Consider the following 24,885-nt stretch of genomic DNA (forward strand, 5'->3'; position numbering starts at 1 on the left):
AAATGATCTTTGCATTACGAAAGCATTCCTCTTCCAAGCTCTCTAAACGTTATTGCTAATGGCGGCTGTTTCATCTCACTGCACCTTCAATAGACCTTCCGTTTCTCTCTATTCCTCTATTCCCAATCTGGGTTTTTCCCAAGTTGTTGGATTTTCAACTTCGAAACCAAATTTCACCCTTTCAAATTCCAAAACACTAGTAGTTTCTGCCATTAGAGCTGATGAAAAACATGCAAATGAAGACCACTCTGTCACAACTTCTGATTCATCCACCAGAACAAAGTACGTTTTCTTCGCTTAAATTTCTTCCAGGTCTGATCAGAAAATCAGTTTGATTTTATTCTTAAAACTATATAAGTTTATAGTTTACAAAGATTAGATTGAAAACTATATATCAGAAAGGTTTCTGGACATGGTGGTCAAATTTTTCTGCTTTCAACAATCTCTGTAAAAATGTTTTGAGATGTTAGCTACCAGCCACAGTTGACATTATTTTAAACAATTTCACAAGTTATATAATTTAATCGTATAAGTAATCAAATTAGACCTCAATACATTTCTATTATTAAAAAGGATAATTTTTTATTACAAGTGTAATATTTTCGTTTACTATTAATTTCCAGTGATTTTCAAAAGCTCAAAGTGAGTGTAAGAATACTGAATTGCTGGTGTAAATGTATGTGAATGTGATTACAGTGTGAGGCGCCATACTATTCAAGTGTTTGTTGGTGATGAAAGTGGAATGATCAATCGTATTGCGGGAGTCTTTGCTCGAAGGGGGTATAATATTGAGTCTCTTGCTGTTGGTCTAAACAAGGACAAGGCTCTTTTTACTATAGTGGTTTCTGGAACTGAAAGGGTGTTACAGCAAGTTATGGAACAGTTACAAAAGCTCGTTAATGTGATCAAGGTGATAATTTTGATCTTCATATGGTATTTCAATTTATAAGCTGTTTGATTAAGTACTCAGGATCATGGTTCCTTGAACTAGAACTAGTGAGGTCGACCATTTAGGAGTAGTCTGGTGCATGACCCAATAGTATGGGCTTAGGTTGTAACAAGAGAATTAGAGTTTATTGTGGAATAATGAAGTGGATATGCATTAACCTGCAAGGGTGGCCTAGTTTGTTGAACAAGGGATCTCTCAAATTGGGGGTCGCAGGTTTGAAACCCACTGCATGCTTTCTCGAGCTCGTAGCACAGGACTTGCCTAGTGTAGTTCACCTCTCCTAAGTGGTTTGCGAGCTACTACATTGGAGCGGGGTTTACCTTGTGAGTGCCTGAAGGATAGTGACTGCAGGTTCCCTTGTCATAAAAAATGAAGTGGATATGCATTTATACCACTTGTTTGATGAATCATACTAATGCCTTGGATGTATAGTTTTTATTACCATTAGTTTGGATCAAATTAGCATCTTTGCATGCTTCAATTGAGGTTAGAGTACGGTATGTTTTTGTATTAGCAAAATCCACCCCTTTGGTAATGCATATTACATGTTGCTAGTTTGTTGAATTGTTTGTCTCATATGGTATCTAAATTGAAGTGATGGCATTAATGTTTGAGTCTACATTTTCTCTGGTCTATAGATTTGTGTCAATTGAATGGACGTGCCAGTGCTATTCTGAAAAATGTTGTTAAATGGCTGAAAGATATTCAATACTCAAAATCATGGAAATGGTTTCAGCTATGGTTATAAATACGGTCTTTGGTACTTGCGCTAATCTATGATTCAATCAGCTGAGTTTAAGAGCTTAAAGGGAGTATGTGGTTAGTGAGGATTCATATAGCCGACACCCAACTTGTTTGGGACTGTGGCGTTGTTGTTGTTGATAAAAGAGCTTATATTATTATTTAAAGAGCCTTCACTGAAGTCTCAAGCTTTAGGTGGTGTAACATGAATGCTTTTCTTTTTTCTGCTCCTCTACTTTCTTTTTTTATTTGGTGTTTTTGGTTTATTCTTCAAAAATTGATGGCCAGGTTGAAGATTTATCAAAGGAGCCACAAGTTGAACGTGAACTAATGCTTATCAAAATCAACGCAGATCCGAAATACCGTGCAGAGGTTCTTATACTGTTGTCTCTTGGTTCTAATATGTCATCTGAGTAACATTTACCATTTTAAGGTTTTACTATTATGTGATGATTGATCCAAATCTTTTGGTCATTACTAGGTTATGTGGTTGGTGGACGTTTTCAGGGCAAAAATTGTGGATATCTCTGATCATTCACTGACTATTGAGGTGATGTTTGATGACAGATCAGAATCCATCTTTTTCTTTCTTGAACTTGATGCTTGTGAACTGGATATCAAATGTTAGACATATGTATTGTACATAGATACCTAAAATGGTTTCAGTAATGTAACTCTGTTAGGGAATTACTAATGCAGGGCTAGAAGGGAGACCGGAGAAAATAGAGGAAAAGGAGGATAACTGAGAGAATAGAAAAAAAAAAAAGAAATAGAGAGGAGAGAGAGAGAGGGAGAAAATGAAGTATAGAAAATAGTAAGAGAGAATACAGAGGTAGATTTTTTTTTTTTTGGTAAAAAGAGAATAGAGAGGGATGTTTTCACCAATATCAATTCGCCTATTATTCAAGTGTATTCCAAACAAAGTATGAAAAGGTCTTATTATAGAGTAGGAACTCTAATTAGTCAGAATCCCTATAATTTTTTTTTTGAAACTGGTAAGTTTGTATTCTTCCGCATTAAGGATATGCTGGCCACCACCAAAAAGTTAAACTGTAGACTCCCTATCAGATCTATAATCTGATCAGTATCTTCTAGACATAGCTGTTTACACCAAAAAAGTAAAGATACAATACAATTCCATTTGACTTTATGAATGGAATTGGACCTATCATCGAAACATCTGGCATTTCTCTCCCTCCATACTGACCACCATATACATGAGGGAATCAATCTCCACCATCTCTTTTGGCTCTTACTTCCCCCTCTTCTCATCCAACAGCTAAGAAGAAGGTCTGCTGTATGCTCAGGCATGGCCCAGCTATAGCCAGTAATGTTGAGAAACAAATTCCACAACTGAGCAGTGTACTTGCAATGCAAAAAAAGGTGCTTGTTTGTCTCCTCAGTCACCATACACAGAAAACACCTAGGAACCAATTGCCTTTTTTTCTTCTGTGGGACTTCTTGGGTTAGGCAGGCCCTTTTGATAACCAACCAAGTGAAGCACTTAACTTTGGTAGGAATGCTGCTTTTCCAGAAATAATTCCACTTGCATTGAGTATTTGTGTTAGTCACCTGGAGACCTCTTGTGTAGGCACTCTTTACAGAAAATATCCCATTACCATTGTGTTTCCAAAGGGGTATATCAACCTCTGTACTGCTAATAGAAACTTGCCCTATTTTTTCCAGTAACAGTGCTACCCTCTCTATCTCCCAATCATTTAAACGCCTCCTAAAAGAGATATCCCACCCCTGTGTGGATCAGCACTCTTGGATTGTCACCTCAGGGTTTACACAAATAAGAAATAGGTCAGGGAAATCCTCCTTTAATGGAGTTTGATCAAGCCACCTATCTCTCCAAAATTTTGTCTTTGCTCCATTGCCAACCTTGAGGCAAATATTGTCTTCCATTAGTTGCCATAAATTCCTAATTGTTCTCCATACTCCCACTCCATAGGTATCTGTTACCATTTCCGTGCACCATGGGCTAGCTTCACCATACTTAGACACAATGACTTCCTTCCATAGCCTTATCCTCATTGATGTATCTCCATAACCATTTCAATAGAAGACTCTCATTTTGCAGCCTAAGATTTCTGATTCCCAGACCCCCATCCTTTTTACTATAATAAATAAAGCTTTATGTGTAACTAATGAAAAGGACTACCCCAAGTTAGTAGATAGAATCTGATCTCTAACCAAAGATAACACTTGATAAAATCAATGTTCAGAGAAAAAGGAAAACAATTAGATAAAAATCTGACGTCAACATAAGATTTATCTACTGTTCTATTGTCAATAAATAGGTGATATCTCTTTATCAAAAAGAAATAGATCATATCTCTCAGTGCTGACAATTTCATTTTTCTTTCCAAATGAATTCTGATAATCAAGGTTAGTCCTAATTCTTGTGAAGCTCTTTCATTTGATAGCAGTAAGTTCTATTCTTATGAAGCAAATAACATCTAGTAATGATTTATTAGATCATACGTCAGTCTCCTGTTATATCTACTATTTCCATCCCCTTTTCCAATAATACTGATGTTTGGGCGCAGTTTGCATCTCAATTATTCAATCATTACCTGCATCTTCAATACATAAAATTGGATAACTCCGCCACCAAGGCATAGGCATGTAGGATAAATCAAAGTTGGGTCCTTTGATTTTCTGATGCTTTTCCATCATCTTGTGCCATAATTTCCTGTGTCTTCATGTGGTCAACATGTATTTATCTCAACGATGCGTAGTGCTTTTCTAAGTACATCCACCACGTACTTCTTCGAGTATGGGGACTTTCACCTCTTCTGAAAAATAAGTAAATTTCAGGGCAAGCTCAGAGGGCCAATGTCGACGAAAATTGTGTTGTATATATTACTCAACAAAGTAATGAAAAAACAATGTGTTATATAGTTTATATCTCAAGATAGTAATACTTTACCAAAGAAGAAAAGTTGAGACTATGTTTTCTAGTTATTTGGAGTTACAATTGGGGAAAAGAAAAATCATGAAAACTAATGTACAGACACGCAACCCTGCTTTCCCTTTGCCCAAAAGATTTTTTTTAGTTTCTCATTTTATGTCAATGGTGTTTAGTCATGGATGAGTGAACTGCAGAAGGGCCAGCAGTTTTAGCAAGATTTCGTCTTTTTGATCTCAATAAGCGTTGACATGTTTTGCTAACAACACTTTTGAACGGACAGATTGTGGTTCTCTCAATGCTTAGTAGTTGCAAGTAGCATTAATTCTCCTGCATGTCATGGCTGAAATAGTTACAAATTTGAGCCAAAGTCAAATCTGCATTTAAGATGCTTGTCATCATTAATACAGGTAACTGGAGATCCAGGGAAGATGGTGGCTGTTCAGAGGAACTTAAGTAAATTTGGAATTAGAGAAATTGCGCGTACTGGGAAGGTACCTGGAAGGAAATCTTTCGAAGTTTTGAGTAGCATATTTTTTTTTTATATTTGCTATTTAAATTTGTTTTCCAAGGAATCAATGTTCACCTGATTGGTAAAAACTTAGATTGCCTTGAGAAGGGAAAAGATGGGGGAATCTGCTCCTTTTTGGCGGTTTTCAGCAGCATCATACCCAGATCTTGAAATTGCGATGTCTGCTAATACTGTTTCGGGGACAACCAAGAAGACTCCTGATGGAGAATCTATGTCTATGGCTGAGGTATGCAATTTCAATGGACTTTGCTTGTTTCTTTGTAGCAATATATGATTTGTTTTTTCATGAACTACAATTCTCCTCACACACAGCCAATTGCTAGTTGGTAACTTTCGGCAAGGCCGGAATTCTTCTACTCAGTTGAAATTATATACGAGTCATTTTCTTTCAATTATCAGAAATCAGTTTATGTTTGTGATAAAAGAAATTCATGCAATAGTCATGAGTGTGAAAACAAATTTGCTCAATAACATAAAAAGAACATAGGTGTATCTGTTTTAGTTATTTGACATAGTTTTGTGAAATGGTTTGCATAGATATTACTTTTTCATAAGTAAACTTTCTTGCATCAAAGTCCTTTATACTAGAAGTATACACTAAAGAATTGTTTAGAGAAAAGATCAATTCCACAAAATGCATCTTATTAAAACCTGAGATGGTGCATATAGTCAATGCACACCCTTTAATGTCTTTCTTCTCCTCCCCTCCTCCAACAATAGCCTGAATTTCTCACTTTGTATGCACTTCTTTTTTTTTTTTTTTTGCTAAATGAAGGGAGATGTTTATCCTGTCGAGACAGATGACAACTCTGGAGTCAATCAAGTTCTTGATGCTCACTGGGGTGTTCTCAATGATGAAGATGTAAGAAGTGGTTAACTATTCCTCAAAGGTGCCTTTGTTCCTTTCTAGATGAATCTTTTTACATATTTGTGAGGATTTGATGTATACATCCTTTTTCATTCAACATTTCTACGGAATTTGTCTTGAGTTGATGGCATTTGACAACAATCTTGCTCGGCTCTAGATCGTGTAAAATCACATGATTGTTTTGTTATAACCTATAAAGGATATGAACCTAATTGTGCATTTTTGCAGGAAGGTTTTTTTGTTGAATTTTTCATAGAAAATCAAAGCAACATGCCTTTATATTTACATTATCCTTGTATATTGTATAGAAGGCTTATCACTTTTGCTCCCAAATAAAAGAATCAAAGGAAGGAACAATTTAGATCTTTCATCTTTGCCACCACTGAGATTAGGATTAATCTCGGTAGCACCTCTTCATTTCAAATCTGAGTTTAATCCTATGAGTAACACCTTCATCTATCATTCCATTCTCTTGACATAGCGAGCCTTGATATCTAAATTGTTTGCATTTTGGCACTGGAATCCCGTCTAGTCTCACCTCAATTTCTCTCTTCTCATGTTTTGACTAAACCCGCAATGCATATATTTAGTATTACTTCTATCCTAAAACCCTTAGGGTCGTTTGGTTTGAAGACAAGTTATGCTGAGATTAGTTATGCTAGGATAAGTTATGATGGGATTAGTTATGTTGAGATTATTTTTGATTTGGTTGTTTGGTTTGTCATATTCAAATAACATGCATGCATGGCATAATTTCTAAGAATAAGTTTGTTTGCAAAAATACCCTCCATTTTTTTACTTTCTTTGCAAGCTTTGGTTATTCACTCGTAAAAGTAAAATTTTCATCTTATTTAGCTTAAAAATAGAACTTTCATCTTAAATTTGTTAAAGTAAAAAAGATTTTCTTGTTGATGTCACTTCATTTAAGCATTTATTACTTATATATTGTAAAATATCAAAGTTATCTTCATTTTAATTGATATATAAACACAAATTTTCAAGTGATTAAAAGACTATTTGATTGAAAATATGTAATTTAATAGTGAAATGTACATTTAAAAGAAATCAAGATTAAATAAACATAAGATTTAGTCAAATAAATTCAACGTATGATATATTCATAAATTAAAATTATATTTATATAGTGTAAATTTTTAACGGGAAAATATATAATCATAAAAATAACGAGTAGTGAAGGTTGTGAATGTTATTATAAATGGTATTAAAAATTATTTGAATATACATGAATGTTAAAGTGATTATTAAAAAGAGGGTTTAAGGGGGTACTTTTGTTATTTTGCATTTTTATCTTGGGATAACTTATCCATGGATTAGTATTCCATCCACAAGTAAGGATAACTTTTTTTCTTTTTGACAAGGTAACTATGTATTCACACCAAAAAACTCATCCGGTAAAAACTGATGAGGTGGGAATTACAACCCCAAGAGGGCATCATGATAACCACCCCCCCCCCCCCCCCCCCCTCCCAAAAAAAAAGTATCTTTACAATTGTCCTATGAAGTCGACTAGACTTACTACCTCCCCCACCATATCCTGTTTACACCAAAAATTCAACAAACTTAGACTCTTCATCTTGATCTTCTGAATACTGCTAGCTTGCCCATCATGGGATCTTTCATTCCTTTCCTTCCAAAGTGTCCACCAGATGCAAGCTGGAATATATTTCCACCAATCCTCTTTTGGTCTTCTTCTTCTGCTCATTCCTTCCCAGTGTTTAAACATGTCTAAAGAAGTTTTTGGCATTACCCAACTAACTCCAAGTATACATAAGAACATGTGCACAGATTTACAGTTGTTTTGCAATGTAGGAATAAGTGGCTGTTAATCTTTGCCTCTTTATCACACATATAACACCTTGAGAAGATCTGTATACCTCTTCTCTGTAACTTTTCGTGAGTTAAACATGCTTTTCTGATCACCAACCATGAGAAACATGACACCTTTTGTGGGATTTTGATCTTCCAGATTAACTTCCATGGCTTCTCCATTCTCATTCTCAGGTTATGGTTCATATTTCAGTAACAAGACTTCACAATGAAACTCCTTTTGTTGGGAACTTCCATATTGGTCTTTCAGGTCCTTCTATGACACCTGGGAATGGATTCAACACCTGCAACAGTCCAGCTACTCTACTAATCTCCCAGTCATTTAGAGCCCTCATGAAAATCAGGTCCCACCCTTGAGGGCTCCATACCTGTGCCACTGTGGCCATCTGTTGTAGACTCAGAATAAATAAATCTGGGAATAAGGTTTTCAAGTCCCTATCCCCTATCCATTCTTCATTCCAAAAATTAGTTTTAACCCCATCTCCAATTTTGAATGATATATTGGGGGCAAAAGGAGGCCATAGTCTTCCAATAGTTTTCCAAACAAAGCACCCAAAAGCACTTGTTACTTCATCGGTGATCCAATTATTTTGAAGACCATATTTATGTGAGATGAATCTTCTCCATAATGCCAAGTCTTCAATACAGAACCTCCAAAGCCACTTCTTCAACAAATTGACATTTTGTACTTTCAACTTTTTTATCCCCATATCCCTTTGTATTTTGTTGAGGGTCACCTCATCCCATTTGACTAGGTTGTACCCAAGCTTCTCTTTGTTCCCCTGCCATAAGAAGACTCTCCTTAGTTTGTTGATTTTCTTCTCTATGCTTCCTGGGATTGAGAATAGGCTCATCATGTAAGTTGGGAGAGCATCCATTACTGTCTTTATGAGAGTTAATCTGCCTCCCATAGATTGGTATTGGCTCTTCCATCTTGTCAACTTTCTCTAACTTCTTTCCTACACTTCACTCCATACTTCCACCTCTTCATTTTTTGCACTAAGAGGCATTCCAAGATATTTAGTTGGTAAGGAATCCATTTGGCATCCTAGGTTCTCAGCAAGTATCTGCATATTGGTAACTTGGTTAACAGGGTACATGCAACTCTTATGCCAGTTAACATGTAAACCTGAGATGCCCTCAAAAATGGTTAGAATAGCCCTCAAGTGCCTGATTTGCATTACTTCAGCTTCACAGAATACGAAGGAGTCATATGCATATAACAAATGTGTGATTTCCATAGTATTTCCCTTGTTAGCATTTGCAGGGAAGCCTCTTATCCACCCATTATCACTTGCTCTTCTGATCGTAGGATTGAGGCCTTCCATGGCTAAGATAAATAGGAAAGGTGACATTGGATCACCTTGCCTTAAACCTCTTTGTGAGTGGGAGAAACCTTTAGACTATCGTTGATGATAGGAGAGAATTTCACAGTAGATATACATGTTTTGATCCAGTTTATCCATTTGTTCCCAAAGCCATGTCTCTCAGAATTTTTAGAAGGAATGACCAATTGACATGGTCATAGGCAGTTTACATAGGACTCCAACTAGATTTTGCTTCACCCTACTGTCCACCAATTGATTGACCAACAATGCTGCATCCACGATCCATCTTCCTTTCAAGAATGCCATTTGGTGTTCATCTACCAATTCTCACATGGCAGTCTTCATTCTTTCTGTAAGGAGCTTGGCTATGATTTTGTATACTCCACCCATCAAACTTATTGGTCTGAAGTTCTTCAGTTATTCTGCTCCATATTTCTTGGGGATTAGTGCTATAAAGGTGGCATTGAAGATTTCTCAAACATTTCATTCTGATGGAAATTTTGAATTGTTTGCATCAAATCATCTTTCAAGGTTGCCCAACAGATCTTGATGAAGCTTATGGTGTAGCCATCAGGCCCGGGGCCTTATCCCCATCACATTGTTTGAGTATAGAGTTTCCTTAGAACTCAATCATATTAACCTTGATAGCTTCTCGATCTTTAACTTCCTCCCCATTGATTATCAATCTATCAATGTTGTTGTATCTCTTGTGGGCTGTTGCCATTCTCTGGAAACACATAGTGTTATTATCCCCTGTTTTTGCTAGAGAACTCGGGACTTTTGCCTCCATCTAGATTCCTCATTTTTTGCCAAATCCTCCAACTCCACCAGAACTGTTGCCCTCACCAGTAGTCCATTCTCTGGAAACACATAGTGTTCTCTCTTAGTCGTGCTAGTTTAACATTTCTTTCTCCCCTTCTTGTGTTCCTAGCTTTTGATACAAGCCATCTAAAACTTCCCTTCGGGATTTACTATAATTTCCTTCTTAGGTCTCTTGTATTCTTTAAGGATTCTCCGTCCTTTGCCTTTGGAAACTTCCTCTAACACTCAATTTTAGCTTTAATAACTATTTGTACCTCTCATACCACCACCAAGATTCATGTGGTTGAGGTCCTAGACCTTTAGACACACCTAGCATTTCAGTTGTTACTTTCTAATGCAACTTGACATTTTCTAACGTATAATGTCTGTCTCCCTCGAAGTTCCAAGCTCCCCTCTCCCGTATTTTTCTTGAAACAATAATTCTTTAGCGCCCTTTAGTGCCCACCACCTAATTTGCAGTTGTTTGCAAGTCATCACCTTTCTCACTCTACTCCTAATCTTCATGTCTAAGACTATTAGCCTATGTTAGGTGGTCATTGCTTCTCATGTAATAACCGTACGGTCCTTGCATATACTTCTATTCTCATTTTCTTGTAAAGATAAATTCAGTTTATGGTTACCCCTATTCTGTCCTATCAGAAATTTGTGGCCAAAACTAGCGAGGAACATATGCTACAAGGTGGGTGAAGGGACTAGGATCCTTTTTTGGAAAGACAAGTGGATAGGACAGAACTCCCTCATGGAGGACTTTGCAGATTTGTATTCTTTTTGTGACAACCCCGGAGCATCTATTGCTGAGATGTGGTCTCAGCAAGGGTGGAATATAACCCTTAGGAGGCTCTTAAATGAGTGGGAGGTGGATAGAGTAGCCAATTTACTGCAAAGGTTGGATGATTTTCCGGGACTCAACATTAATCCTGATGCAATCAGATGGAAACATGATAGGGATGGGGAATTTTCTGTTGGAAGACTGTACAAAAGAGACCTGGCAACACATCCGGGGGGCATTTTTGGACCTTGGAAACAAATCTGGAAATCCAACACCCCAACCAAGATAAAGTGTTTCACATGGTCAGTGTGCAGAAGAGCATGTCTGACTCAGGAGAGACTGAAAAAAAGAGGATTTCAGATTGTTTCTTGGTGCTTCTTTTGCCATGAGAAGGAGGAAACAAACAATCATTTGTTCCTTCACTGTAGAGTGACTTCCCAGATATGGTATATGTTTCAAAGCATTATTCAAGATCCTTGGGTGGTGCCTGAGCATACTGCTGACCTACTAAACTGTTGGGTGAGAAGAGGGGGGAGTAAAACACAGAAAAAATGGTGGAATCTAGTTCCATCTTGCATATGGTGGTCAATTTGGAAGGAAAGAAACAATAGGTGCTTTAAGAATATTACTAACCCAATGCAGAAAGTTAAAGAAAACTGCATTAATACTCTATATTTTTGGTGTAAAGAAGAGGGTATAGATGAAGTAGGTCAGTTAGTAGATTTCCTAGGCTCTTTGTAATCATGACTACTTTGCCTTGGAATTTTTTTGTTTGGTTGCCAGCATACCCTCATTGCTGATGAATACAACTTTACCATTCTCAAAAAAAATGTGTTAGCTACCACTACATCATAAGCTAAAGCAAATTCTAATATAGTGTACCCTTCTTAATTCCTAGTACTGTAACCATAACCACTATGGACTTATTGAAAGTCGCTGCTACCTTTAACTACATGGCCATTAATATCTCCTCCAATGAAGATTGTAAGCACAATATCTGAAACTTAATCTGTGACCTTTCTCACTCTACTCCTAAGCTTTATATCTAAGACTATTAACCCTATGTTGGGTGGTCATCACTCCTCCCGGAATAACCTTACAATCCTTGCATATACTTCTATCTCATCTTCTTGTAAGGATAAAGTCTGTTTGACTATGGTCCCCCCCCCCCCAAGTAATTAGGTGAGAATGCAAATTCTAATGTAGCCTTCCCTTAGTTATTCCTAGTACTATAACAATAACCACCATGGATTTGTTCAATGTCCTCGCTATCTTTACCTGTCAGACCATTTAAATCTCTCCCTATAAATATTTTATGCACAATAAATGAAACTTGGTTTGTGCCCTCTGGCAAAAACCTAGTGTTAACTTGAATTTGTATTTGCTTATTTTAAAAAGCTGCAGCTTTGCCTCAATTTCTCACTGATTGCATTTTAGTTTTTGTCTCAGTTGTCTTTGCCTTAATGTTTGCTTGAGTAATTTCCATGGTGACATGGCCCATAAATATTCTGCAATTCTAAGGATGTTTCAGACTGAGAACAGCTTTTGCTAGTCTTTTCATTCTTGAGTTACACGTCTTCATGTTTTCCATGTCTCGACTGATAGTCTATTCATTTGAAAAGTGCCTACAAATGATGTTCACTTTAGTCCTTGGCTTAATTCTTCCAGACAAGTGGGCTCCGCTCACACACTTTGTCAATGCTTGTGAATGACTCTCCTGGAGTTCTCAACATAGTCACCGGAGTTTTTGCTCGACGAGGGTATAACATCCAAGTAGGTTCAAATATTTGTTTTTTTTTGGAACAGAAGCTAAGTTTTCATATCCTTTTGGCTTCTCATTATGGTGTTCTTCATAATTAATTGTTTTCCAATTTCCTCTCCAGAGTTTAGCTGTTGGACATGCTGAAGTTGAGGGGCTCTCTCGTATTACAACAGTTGTTCCTGGTACTGATGAGTCAGTTAGCAAGTTGGTGCAGCAACTGTATAAGTTGGTTGATATTCACGAGGTAAGTAGTCATTTATCAGAAGTGCTGGTTCGATATCAAATCCGATTGATGATTTTGTACATTTTTTCAGTCATAAAATTGCGTTCACTTGTCAACTGTATAATTTTCTTGAGAGGCTGGGAAATGACTTGGTGCAAGTATGGCGATGTTTTGTTCATTTTTTATTTTAATTCACATTATCGTGACGGAACATGTTTAATATCAGATAAAAAGCCTTCTAAATCAAGGATGAACTTTATAGAGTAGTATATTCATCTGGCTAAGTACTACAATGTTTTTTCTCTTTCTTTTTCCCCTTTTGGGTGCACTTTTCAGAAGTTGTTCTTCAAGTATTGAACTGCTCATTAATTATTAGTTGGGAACTATTTAACTTGAGTAAATATATTTTAAAAAACCCTAACCTTATCACGATTTTGCAAGTTTAACACCTATACCATTGGATGTTCTTGTTACCCTGGACTATAACTTTCTTTTAATTAAAAATCCCCCAGTTGAATATGTAGCAAAATATTTAGGATAACTTCCTGAGAGCCGCGTGGGAGATGAAAAAAGTCTTAAAAAGGAGTACACCTGGCACAATGGGTTCAGGGGGGTTCCGCGAACACTCAATAGTTTATGCATGAAACTAATAAAACGATGGTAGTTTAGGGAATTTTAACCATTCACTCAAATTTTTTTCCATGTGTACTGCCACATGAAACTCCTTGGATGAGCTTTTGGAGCATGATGTTCACGTAGCCTGTCATATTCTTTCGGGGGTGGGGGGATTTTAGTATGAGTTCATAGTAGTTCAGGGGTTCTGTGAACACCCAGTAGTTTAGGTATGAAACTCACACCGATGATAGTTTAGGAGGATTTTAACCTATTCACTCTTTCAACCTTGCATCCCAATGTGTTAGCCAGTTCCTATTTTCTGGGCGTACTACTTAAGAAAAGAAATTGGAAATCCTCGAAGGATTCTCTTTTTTATTTGGTAACAGTGGTGTCTGGGCCAACTTGTAGGCACCTCGATTAATTCAGCGTGGTACTTGTTACATCCCACTAGTACAGGTACCAAGTAAATCTATCCACTAAGGCTTGAGAAATGGAAAGAAAGCATCTAGTGTTTTTGCCTCCGCTAGGATTTGAACTTGAGACCTCATAGTTCTCAACCAACTTCACTAATCACTTGGCCACACCCTTGGGTGCATCTTCAAAGGATTCCCTTTTGCATTAGACTTTTGTCCACACCTTTCATTGAACAAGTGGAACATTTTACCTCAAAGGAGATATCTTGCACCACTCTCCTGGGAGTTTTTTTTTGAAATTGGTAACATGTTATCAGCACCCTAAAATAAGGCCTGGTATATCATATCTACAGATACAGCCTGAAACAGAACTTACAAAGAGGCCATAAAGTCTAGTAATGATTCAACATCATCAACTAACTTTTCTTTACACCAAAAATAAAGAAGAGAAATGCAGGAGCTCTTGATCTTCTGGATTGAACTGCACCTGCCTTCAAAACATCTTGCATTCCTCTCTTTCCAAATTGTCCACCATATGCAAGCTGGAACAATCTTCCACCACTCTTTGTGACAAGTTTCTCCTTGTGTATTGTTCCAACTTCATATTAGGTCAAACGTACTCTGGGGCATCACCCAAACAATTTGAGCTAATGCTGCAAAAAGTTGCCATAGTTGTCTGGTAATTGAACAATGCAAGAAAAGATGCCCATTGGTTTCAGCTTCCTGATGACATAGAAAACACCTAGAACATAGATGAAAACCTTCTTTGAAGTTAATCATGAGTGAGACAGGCTTTCCAAACAACTAGCCAAATAAAGCAAGCCACTTTGAAAGGAGCTCTTGCTTTCCATATCTCTTTCCATGGCCATGGGTCATTGAACTGCTCCAAATCCATTAAGTAGTTGCAAGCTGTTTTGACAGAGAAAACAGACTTGGTGTCGCCTATCCAAGTGAGAGAATCCTCCTCCTCCTTTAGGCCTGAGAAACCTTCGAGTTTACGAAAGAGATCAGTAACTCTTGGGATCTCTCAATTGCTTTTAAAAAATTCTATTATTTACTTCTGCACGAAAATGCAATTTTGGGGATACTGTATTGAACTCAAGCGAGAAATTCTCTCAGGCAAGTTTCTGGAGGTCAGGAGAAATACTTTTTCCCCAGCGATCTCTGAAATTTTTCCGGCAGTTTTAGTAGTTTTCTACTAATCATTTATTAGTGATTAATCTAAAAGCAGTAGTAGCTTAACATGGGTGAGAATATGATTTATTTTTGCTGTGGGTTTTAAGTCCATGTGATATTACCAGGCTCATTCCCAGAGCTGAAGCTGATATTTGATGCGTAGAACTACTTTTAGTAGGAAAACCATGGAGTGGCTGGTTTTCGTTTTACGGGTGGCATCAAAGGATTCTGGTCCACACATTAGAAGATGGAAGCTAAGTGAGAAATAAGCTTCTGTTGCTCAAGGAAACATAACAAATTTGGAAGATTTATAAGCATAGTGACTGGACAAGGAGAAAATAGACAGGTTATAATTATTCCAGAGGTTACGCTCAATGCAGGGTAGAGTGGCATCACATTTAAGAATGAGAACTTCATTAAACAATACAAAGGGGCTTTTATTATCGAAAGATTCCTTTTGCAGATTATGTCAGAGCTAGTAAATGGCCGACAAAGGAATCTGCTGAAGCTCGAATCAACACGCGCAACATATCTGGAGGAGCTGAGAATCTTGTGAATGGATTTCTGGAAAGGTGTGTGGTGGGCAGCTTCAGCGAATATTTGAAGGAGAAACCAATGCTAGCAGATATCTGAAAGTGGTCTGTTAGTACTTGAAAGAATGTCTTTGGGGTAAACATGTATGAGATGGGTGGCTGTCGTTTTCTGTTTGAGTTTCCAAATATATATATGGCGGAACACATCTTGCAGGGGGAGTGGTGGTGGAAGCGGGTGAAGATTCATCTGGAATGGTGGTCACCGACTGTCGGCTGCTGCTTATTTAGTCAACGAACATTGATTAGAGCTATGGATCTTCCACTCCAGCTCTGGACGGAAAAAAAATCTTCAAAGCCAGCGGCAATCATTGTAGAGGATGGCTGGAAACAAATGAGGAGACCTCATTAAAAAACCATCTAAAATGAGAGGGAATAAAACCCAAGGAGATGTAGAAGGAGTTTTGAAGGAGGTGAAGACAGTAGATAAAGGTCTTACCTTCATTATACCTCTCTGGTGTGAATCACCGAGGTGTTCGCTGGAGGAGATGAAGCAGTGGTGACAAAGGACGAATGGACAATAAAGCCCTATATGGAAGAGAGTAAGGAAAACAACTGTAATATAGAAATTACGATTCAAAACAAGTGCCAAATTTCAAATACAAATACAGGAGCAGATGTACCTGGCTTTTGAGCCCCCCCACTTCTGTTAGAGTCTGGCTCTGGATTAGTCCACCAGACAACAACAAATAAAGAACGAAATAAATTGATATTATTACAAACAGACCCAGTTTTACTTACTTAAGCCCAGCTACTCAAACAAAATCATTTAAATATGGTTAGCCACAATAAAATGGACTCAATGCCGATGGAGATTTTTTTGAGAATGTTAACATTTTATAGACAAAATACACCAATTCTGTATTTCAGTAGTAATTACATCAGGAGTTTACAGTAAACAAAACTAAATATATCTATCACCTATACCCCTCATAAACCATCTAAAAAGTGAGCAATATCCTCCACCTTTCTGGGGAGGACATAGTTACACCAAAAATAAAAGGTTATAAGGCAATTCAATTTCAAGGTCGGGAAAGGGATGCTCTTGTTTTCAAAACATTCCTGATTCCTTTCCTTCCATATTGTCCACCAGATGCAACCAGAGACTATCTTCCATCTCTCCTTGTGGCCTGACATATTTCCTTCTCTATTCCAGCCTGTTAGGGCTTCTGATGTATCCCTTGGCATGAACCAAACCCTCAAGTTAAAAAACACTTGCCACAGTTTCTGTCACTCTTCAATGGATGAAGAGATGGTTTGTTGACTCAGTTTCTCTTTCACAAAAAGCACCTGGAACATAATTGCCTTCCCCTTTTCATTAAATTGTCCTGAGTTAGTACTGCTTGCGTGGCTACAAACCAGGTGAAACAAGCCACCTTGTGATATATTTAACTTTTCATATCATCTTCCAAGGCCATGGTAAGAGCATTGCAGCTGGCCTATCAAGGTGTCTGTAAGCTGATTTTACTGTGAATTTCCAATTTTTTGCCCTCAACCATCGTAGCCTGTCTTCATTTGTGTTAAGGTTATTGGCCTGCACCAATGAATTATAGAAATCTGTTAGGTTGTCTATCTCCCAGTCATTCAACATTCTCCTGAAAGAGAGGGTCCATCCTTGGTTGTCCCTGACATCTGCTACTGCTGCCTCCTTCTGTTGGTTCAGATTATAGATCACAGGGTACAACTGTTTCAAGGGGTATTGACCAACCCACGCATCATTCCAGAATAATATCCTCCTTCCGTTTCCTATTTCAATTCTTGAATTTCCCCATACTTTAGGCCACTGGCTCCTGATTGTTTTCCATAGACCTACCCCATAAGGACTTCTAGCTTCCTTAGTGATTCATACAGTCCAAACTTTGGTTTTTACATAAGCAGTTCTGGAGATATGACGACTCAAACCCAGAATGATATCCTCCTTCCGTTTCCTATTTCAATTCTTGAATTTCCCCACACTTTAGGCCACTGGCTCCTGATTGTTTTCCATAGACCTACCCCATAAGGACTTCTAGCTTCCTTAGTGATCCATACAGTCCAACCTTTGGTCTTTACATAAGCAGTTCTGGAGATATGACGACTCAAACAACTAAAAAGCATCAATTCCAAAAATAATTGAGTTGACGAACCAAGAACCTGGGGACGATTGTGAAAATGCCATGAGAAACATTAAAGGGAGAAGGAACACAAACTGATAGTAAAAGAAACAAAGAAGACGTGCAATTAGTCGAATCTTTTGAGACTGCTATATGGCCTATCGAGGATGCTGAACCTCTAAATATTAGTCTCAAGTCAAGGAGATAGACGGGGAGATGGATGAATCTTAGTGTGTTCGTCAGAATGTGATTAAACTGAGCAAGAAATTTGGGATTGATATTCATGGTTGCTAATGTATGTTTTGGCCCTCTTCATGAATATTGATAGAAAACAAGTAAACAGGAGTCAGAGCCTGTGGTTACGGCAACTTCATGAAAAAAGACCTACAAGAATTGAAAGGTTTGGTCATTGAGATGAAACTCAAAAACATAAGGGCAAGGAACCGGGGAAGGAAGATTTAATTGGAAAATAATGAATGTCAATAATATCTTGGAACCTGAGGGGGTTAAATGTCAGGGCAAAGAGAATGGTTAATAGTTTGATCCTTAAATGAAAAGCAAATGTCTTCTGCTTTCTGGAAACAAAACTAGAAAATATTTGGGAGCAATCAAACAACGTGGGAATGTGGGAGTTAAGTAGTATGAGCAATTAGAGGCTAGTGGAACTAGGTGAGGCATTCTAATGATGTGGGATAGCAACATATAGGAGGGCAATGGGTCCTATACACATGCAATTTTGGATAAAATTTAGGATTTCAAATGGCATATGACAGGGGTTTATGCTCCAAATTGTAACAGTGAAGGCCAAGAAGTTTGGTGCTACAAGGGGCTTGTTCACATTTCAACAGGGACTTGGGTGATAGTGATGATTTCAATATTGTTAGATCTACCTCTGGAAAGAGGAATTGTAGCAGAAGCACTAGGTACATGAATGAATTCAATAACTTTATTGAAGACTAGGAGATGTTTGATCCTTAACTGGTAGGGGAAGCTATACGTGCACTAGGAAACTTGTTTGGAAACATCTTCCCCTATTGATTGGTTCTTCTTCTTTTGTAGAATGGAATGATATGTTCAACAATATCAAACAAGAGATGCTCCATAGAATCAGTTCTGACCATACTCCAATTATGTTACAATATGGTATACGGGAGCACACCAAATCTTACTTCAAGTTCGAAATTTGGTGGTTGGAAACTGAATTTCTTAGTGATAGAGTCAAAGATTTGGTGGACATCTTTTGTTATAGAAGGAAGGCCAAATTATATCTTAGCCACTAAACTTAAAGCTTTGAAAGAGAAACTGAAAGAATGGAGCTCAAGCACATATGTGAATTTGGAGATGGGGAAAATTTTGATTTCTGAACCAAATTACAGAACTGGTTAAATACAACAACAAAGATGCTTGAATGAGGAAGAGGTTACCAGAAAAGCAGACCTGCTATGGAATTTGAAGATTACGCTAAAGATGAAGAAATAACTTGGAAGCAAAGGTCCAGAACACTGCGGCTAAAACAAGGGAATAGAAATACGAAGTTCTTCCAAAGAATAGTCGATGTTCATATGAGGAACAAGTATATTGACCTGTTGGTGGTGGAAGGGGAGACTATTGTGGAGACAACTGATATCAAAAGGGAGATCATTACATTTTATGAGAAGCTATACTCTGACACTGCGGAGTGGAGACCATGTTGTAACATGAACAATTGCCCTTCAGTCACTACAGAGGAACAAGAAGAATTACAGAAGCCTATCGAGTAGAAGGAAGCCTGGAATGTCTTTAAGTTATGTGTAACAGATAAAACTCCTAAACCAGATGGATATACTATGGTTCTTTTTAATCAAATGTTGGAAAGTAATAAACACATATAATGGCAACTGTGTTGAATTTTTACTCTCAAGAGGTGTTTGAAAAAAGTTCCAATGCCCCTTATGTGGCTTTGATTCCTAAAAAAGAATGGAGTTAGAGATTTGAGGGACCTTAAGAGGTATTTACAATTTGATCTCCAAGATCTTCACTGAAAGACTTAGAAAGTTCTGTATAAATTGGTAGATTCATAAAGGGAAGGCAAAATTATCTATGATGTACAGACTGTTAATAAAGTATAGACTTCAGAAAGAAGGAAGGGAAACCAGGCATCATGTGCAAGTTATACATCGAGAAAGTCTATGACCATGTTAACTGAAAGTTTTTGTTGGGAATATTTCTTAAGATGGGGTTTGGAAGCAAATGGCTTAGATGGACGAAACTTCTCAAAGCACTGTCAAATTATAGGAAAGAGGGCTTCTTGAAGACAAGAGGGGTGAATAACCCTTATGATACCAGTCTGTGGAGATCCATAAGAAACATGTGGCTAGGTTTTTTGAGAAAAGCTGAGCTTCAATGTGAAGGAAGATATTTTTCTGGGAGGATAATTGGTGGGGTATTGGAAGCCTCAAACAGCTATGTCGTGACATCTATAACTTGAACCAACTACAGGGTCTACACTGAATGAAGTATGGTCCACACAAGGGTGGAACCTGACTTTTTGAAGGCTGATGCATGATTTAGAAATGAACAGATTAACAAACCTTTTTATCACCTTGGAACAGTGCAAGGGACTGCAGGAAGGCAAGACGCTCTCAAATGGAAGACTCATAATAAAGGTGTTATGAATCTTTAGGGAAGGATCGATTCACTGGGCGATGTACAAATCAGCTCATTAAAGGGAGGCCGAACCTTGGAACAGTGCAAGGGACTGCAGGAAGGCAAGACACTCTCAAATGGAAAATTCATAATAAAGGTGTTGTGAATCTTTAGGGAAGGATCGATTCATAGGGCGATATATAAATCAACTCATTAAAGAGAGGCTGAAATCTTAGAGGTGTTTCCTATGCAATTTGACTGGGGAAACAAACAAACACCTATTTTTACATTACAAATTCACTACACAGATCTGGGAGATGTTCCTCAACATCACATGCTGTAGCTGGACTATACCAGAACACACCTCTGAACTTTTTAAATGTTGGATCAGAAGGGGGGTAGCAAGACTCAAAAGAAGTGGTGGAAGCTAATACCATCATGCATATGGTGGTCAGTGTGGAAGGAAAGAAATGGGAGATGTTTTGAAGATAGATCTAATTCCATTCACAAAGTAAAATGGAATTGTTTGGTATCTTTACTTTTTTGGTGTAAACGGCTCTGTATAGAAGATGTAGATCAAATTATAGAATTAATAGGGAGCTTGTAATTTTGGTTAGGGCTGTAAATTTTGAAGGTGGCCAGCATGTCCTTAATGCGGAAGAATACAACTTTACCAATGTTCATAAAAAAAAAAAGAAAAAAAAAAAAAGAAGAGAAAACTCTAATCTCTTGCTTTTTGCTGAAAAAAATGACTTACTGTTTTATTCATCAAAAGCCCCTTTAAATAGGAGCCTTATTACATCTTATTACATCTAATTCTTATGAAAGTAGGAGTCCAAAATCCTATTCCAAACTAATAACTATAACTTAACGTTATCCTAATGAAGCTATGAAACATAAAACCCTATTTTAGAATAATAAATAAAGCTACTTAAATTATAGATAAATAAGAAATAAATTGACTTAAAAAATATAATCAAATACTTGATTAATTGACTTCCTCGCATCCACAACAAAAGGGTTTTACGTGGTGAGCTCTGCATAAAGGTATCATACCAAGTGGCAGTTTTCACTTGGTTGGTTTTGAGGGAAGTTGTTCTTTCTCCGGGATAAACTAAGAAAAGAGAATTCCAACTTTGTTCAAGATGTTATTATGTGGAAAAAATGCAGAGACAATTAGCCATCTGATTCTACATTGCAAAATGACCAGCCAGTTACGGTATTTGTATATCAATCTCAGAGGTATCAGGTGGGCAATGCTAGGAAAACATTTGAAGTCTTGACAACATGATAACAGAGGGTAGAATGCAACACAAACAAAGACAGATGGGAAATTTCCCCAACAACAATTTGATGGACAATATGAAAGAAAAAGAACTCAAAAGTCTTTGAAGATACAAGCAACCCCTTGCAAAGATGCAAAATGAATTGTATTCTTCAATTTTGTTTTGGTTCAAGTAACAATATATAGATGATCCAGTTTTAATTATCGACATTCTAGGTTCCTTGTAAGAAGAGCAGGGAGCTCTTAGTCTTTAGTTTTTACTTTTGTTTGGATCCTCTGATGTAACTCTCATTTTGGTTTCCAGCACATTTTTGTGCTGGTTAAGTATTGAACTGTTGATGGATTTATTGGACAGTTGATGTGTATGTCATCTTACATATATAACTATAAGAGCCTGATGTGTATACTTTAGATTTTGCATTGCACGTTACTCCTATTAGTATTTGAAACTACAGTGAGTGATTTTATAAGTTATGATGTTAAATGAGTATCATCTTCAGAATCTGTGAAATGGGTGACCTTTATTCCTTCTACTTCTTTTTGTGTAGATTGGGGCTAAACAGAAAAGTACACATAGAAATACCGTGCCATGTTCCCTTAAATTTTCAAATCATTCATGTCTAACAAGGGACTAATTTTTCTATCTTTGTAAATGAATATGGTTTGAAGTTGTTTCTCAGTTTTGTAACCAACTCCAGGAACATAAAACAATCTTTTGGTCCTGATCGGACCTACTTCATCGGGTTAAAATGCAAATTCTAACGTATTGTTTTAATTTTTCTATAAGCATGCACATTTATTTTTCTACGGGTGTTTTCAAAATCCGTAATCCTTTTATTTTTCTTAAAGAAAAATCAGATCCAAACATTTGTTGTCCAAACAAAAACCAACCAAACAAAGATAACTGTTTTTCAAGCCAAGAACCAAGTATCTGCATTACTGTGTTAAACACAATGTTGCTGTCCCCATACATGCAACAACTTGTAGGGATCCTATCGATCTAAAATTATGATGTTAATGCATTCCTGTTTGCGAATGAGCAGAAAATGATAAATGGATTTGTTACATCTGTTCAGGTTCGGGATTTTACTCACCACCCATTTGCTGAGAGAGAACTAATGTTGATAAAGATTGCTGTGAATGCTGCAGCACGTCGCAATGTTCTTGATATTGCCAGCATCTTCAGAGCAAAAGCTGTTGATGTGTCTGACCATACTATAACTCTTGAGGTGAAATTCCTTTGCACTAGTATTTTGAATGTGTTCTCTGGACTTAGTTTGCAGGGTCTTTGGTACTGGGTGTACGATATGCCTATTGGGTTAATGCAAGAAACATTGTGTATTTAAATTTGTGATATTTAAGTTTGGTTTTTCAAGTGCTCCTGCTTCATCCTCCATCTCCCTACTTTGTTTGTAAGTGGAAATACATCATTCATAGCTGATGCTCGCATCACTTGCATAAGGTTTTGCACTTCAATGAAGAAATTGGCATGGACCAGCTATTGCTTTTATGAACATGCAATCATCCACCATTTCCATTTTGATCCCTCAGATTACCGTGGATCATGATAAATCAGTTTTTTGGTTCTTTATGTTGTACGGAGTAACACTCTTAAGCGTTGTCTTGAAGAAGAAAAAAAATTGTATGAGCTTTATCTGCACTTCAATTGTAATTAATGGACCAACCTGGCAGCCCTTTACTTTTATCTAATATGGATGAAGCTTTGCTAGGCCATTTTAATGAGCTATTGTTTTCTTGCTTTGGTCAGCTTACAGGAGATTTGCATAAGATGGTTGCTTTACAGCGGCTACTAGAGCCTTATGGTATTTGTGAGGTCAGTTACCTATTGCACTCCTGTTATTCGATATCAAAATTATTATCCAGTAATATGCAGTGCTGCTGCTAGCCCAAAATGAGGTTGTAAGAAGGGCTCCGAAGTCCAGGGATTGTGATAGGGATGGACTGTAATGGGGAATTGTGATACAAAGGGATAAGGGTCACTATAATGGCTAGGCTTTACTACAGCGTTTCAGTCATTTGTTTGGTTCATGAGATTAAGAGAACAGGTATCAAATTATGCATTGTTCATGAAGCGAAGTCTATAAGTATGAACCTTTGTGAAGAGATGCTGTTGACCTAAATGTATTGCATAATATGTACATTCTTCTTCAGGAGATTTTCGACACCAATGTGAAATATGAATTTTTGCATTAAATTGAGCAAAAATAAGGTAGTAAGACATTGAATAAGCACCAGAAGGGGACCAAAACAAAAAAGGAAAAAGGATAGTGGGAAGCATGAGGGGAGGGGGAGGATGGAGATGTGAGAGATAATCTGGTCATCGTATGGTGTGGCTTTGCAGATGCTAAAACTATTAGCTCAAGAAAGGGAAATGCATTAAATCGAGTTTAATGTTATACTAATGAGTAGATTTCAGTTCACAACCCATAGGGAAGATGATATTATATTCCTTATTTAACCTACCAAATGAGCAGCTATGACTAAGTTCATGTAGTGGCTAAAATAGAGCTCTATGTTCATGAGGCCAATAAACTTTAATTTTCCTTTGCAATTTCCATTATGGTTGTGTTTTTTGAGGCTGAGCTTCCTGTCCTGATTATTCTACCAGGTAGCGCGAACAGGACGCCTGGCGCTGGTACGTGAATCAGGTGTGGATTCAAAGTATCTACGAGGATATTCTTACCCTTTGTAGTCTAAATTCCTTGAGCTTGAGGAAAATGCCTGCTCTTAGTGTAAACGTGTGTGAACATGGATGGCTGAATTAAGTTCGCATAATACAGAGATGGCCTCCATGTGCGATTCTGCAGCTTTCAGATCAAGTTCGCTTTCATAATAGTACATGCTCTTCAATTGTTTTAGCTTAGTTGCAAGGTTTTTTTTCTGTCAGTAAAACGAATAGGGTACAGTTAAACCAGTACATAGACCTGTCTTTGATAACTTTCTTGTGAACAAAGAATCATTATCTTTCAGGTACAATGATTTTTCAGCACTTTCATCGGGTTTTTTTTTTTTTTTTTTTTTTTTTGTGCTTCTCTCTTATTCTTTAGCAATGATGTTTCTTCAATAAGCTTTGTTGAACATGATTAACATTGCTATTTTCCCAGAAATGTAAAATGTGACTTTAGCCATATTGACTTTTGAATTTGAAGGTGATATGAAACATTTTGATTGTTCATCTCTTGTTCTTTTTTCTCTTATTTATGATGTTTGTCTTCAGCTACTCTTTCTATTGATGCTTGTTTTATCGGCCTTTACATTAGGTGAACAATTTTACCATTTGACATTTGAGAAGGCTGAATTTGTCGAGGACA

The 24,885-nt window shown here is 37.2% G+C and overlaps 1 protein-coding gene across 1 annotated transcript; it reads left to right on the forward strand.

Annotated features, from left to right (window-relative positions):
* Positions 1-24,530, forward strand: LOC125823426 (acetolactate synthase small subunit 1, chloroplastic-like). Its single transcript, XM_049502812.1, has 12 exons — positions 1-282; positions 697-910; positions 1,979-2,062; positions 2,172-2,240; positions 5,015-5,098; positions 5,210-5,362; positions 5,912-5,998; positions 12,440-12,544; positions 12,655-12,777; positions 22,630-22,782; positions 23,322-23,387; positions 24,183-24,530. The coding sequence occupies exons 1-12, from the start codon at positions 59-61 to the stop codon at positions 24,264-24,266; spliced, it is 1,446 nt and encodes a 481-aa protein (XP_049358769.1). The 5' UTR covers positions 1-58; the 3' UTR covers positions 24,267-24,530.
* The last annotated feature ends 355 nt before the right edge of the window (positions 24,531-24,885 follow it).

This window comes from Solanum verrucosum, unplaced genomic scaffold (assembly GCF_900185275.1).
Source record: "Solanum verrucosum unplaced genomic scaffold, falcon-dt-bn FXZP01000012.1, whole genome shotgun sequence".
Classification (NCBI taxonomy): Eukaryota; Viridiplantae; Streptophyta; class Magnoliopsida; order Solanales; family Solanaceae; genus Solanum; species Solanum verrucosum.

Bases quoted from the DNA above. Each gene is read 5' to 3' on its own strand.
- LOC125823426 (XM_049502812.1), top strand. From the start codon at position 59: ATGGCGGCTGTTTCATCTCACTGCACCTTCAATAGACCTTCCGTTTCT. The intron at 5,999-12,439 runs GTAAGAAGTGGT...TAATTCTTCCAG, and splicing joins GTGTTCTCAATGATGAAGAT to ACAAGTGGGCTCCGCTCACA. The intron at 12,545-12,654 runs GTAGGTTCAAAT...TTTCCTCTCCAG, and splicing joins GACGAGGGTATAACATCCAA to AGTTTAGCTGTTGGACATGC.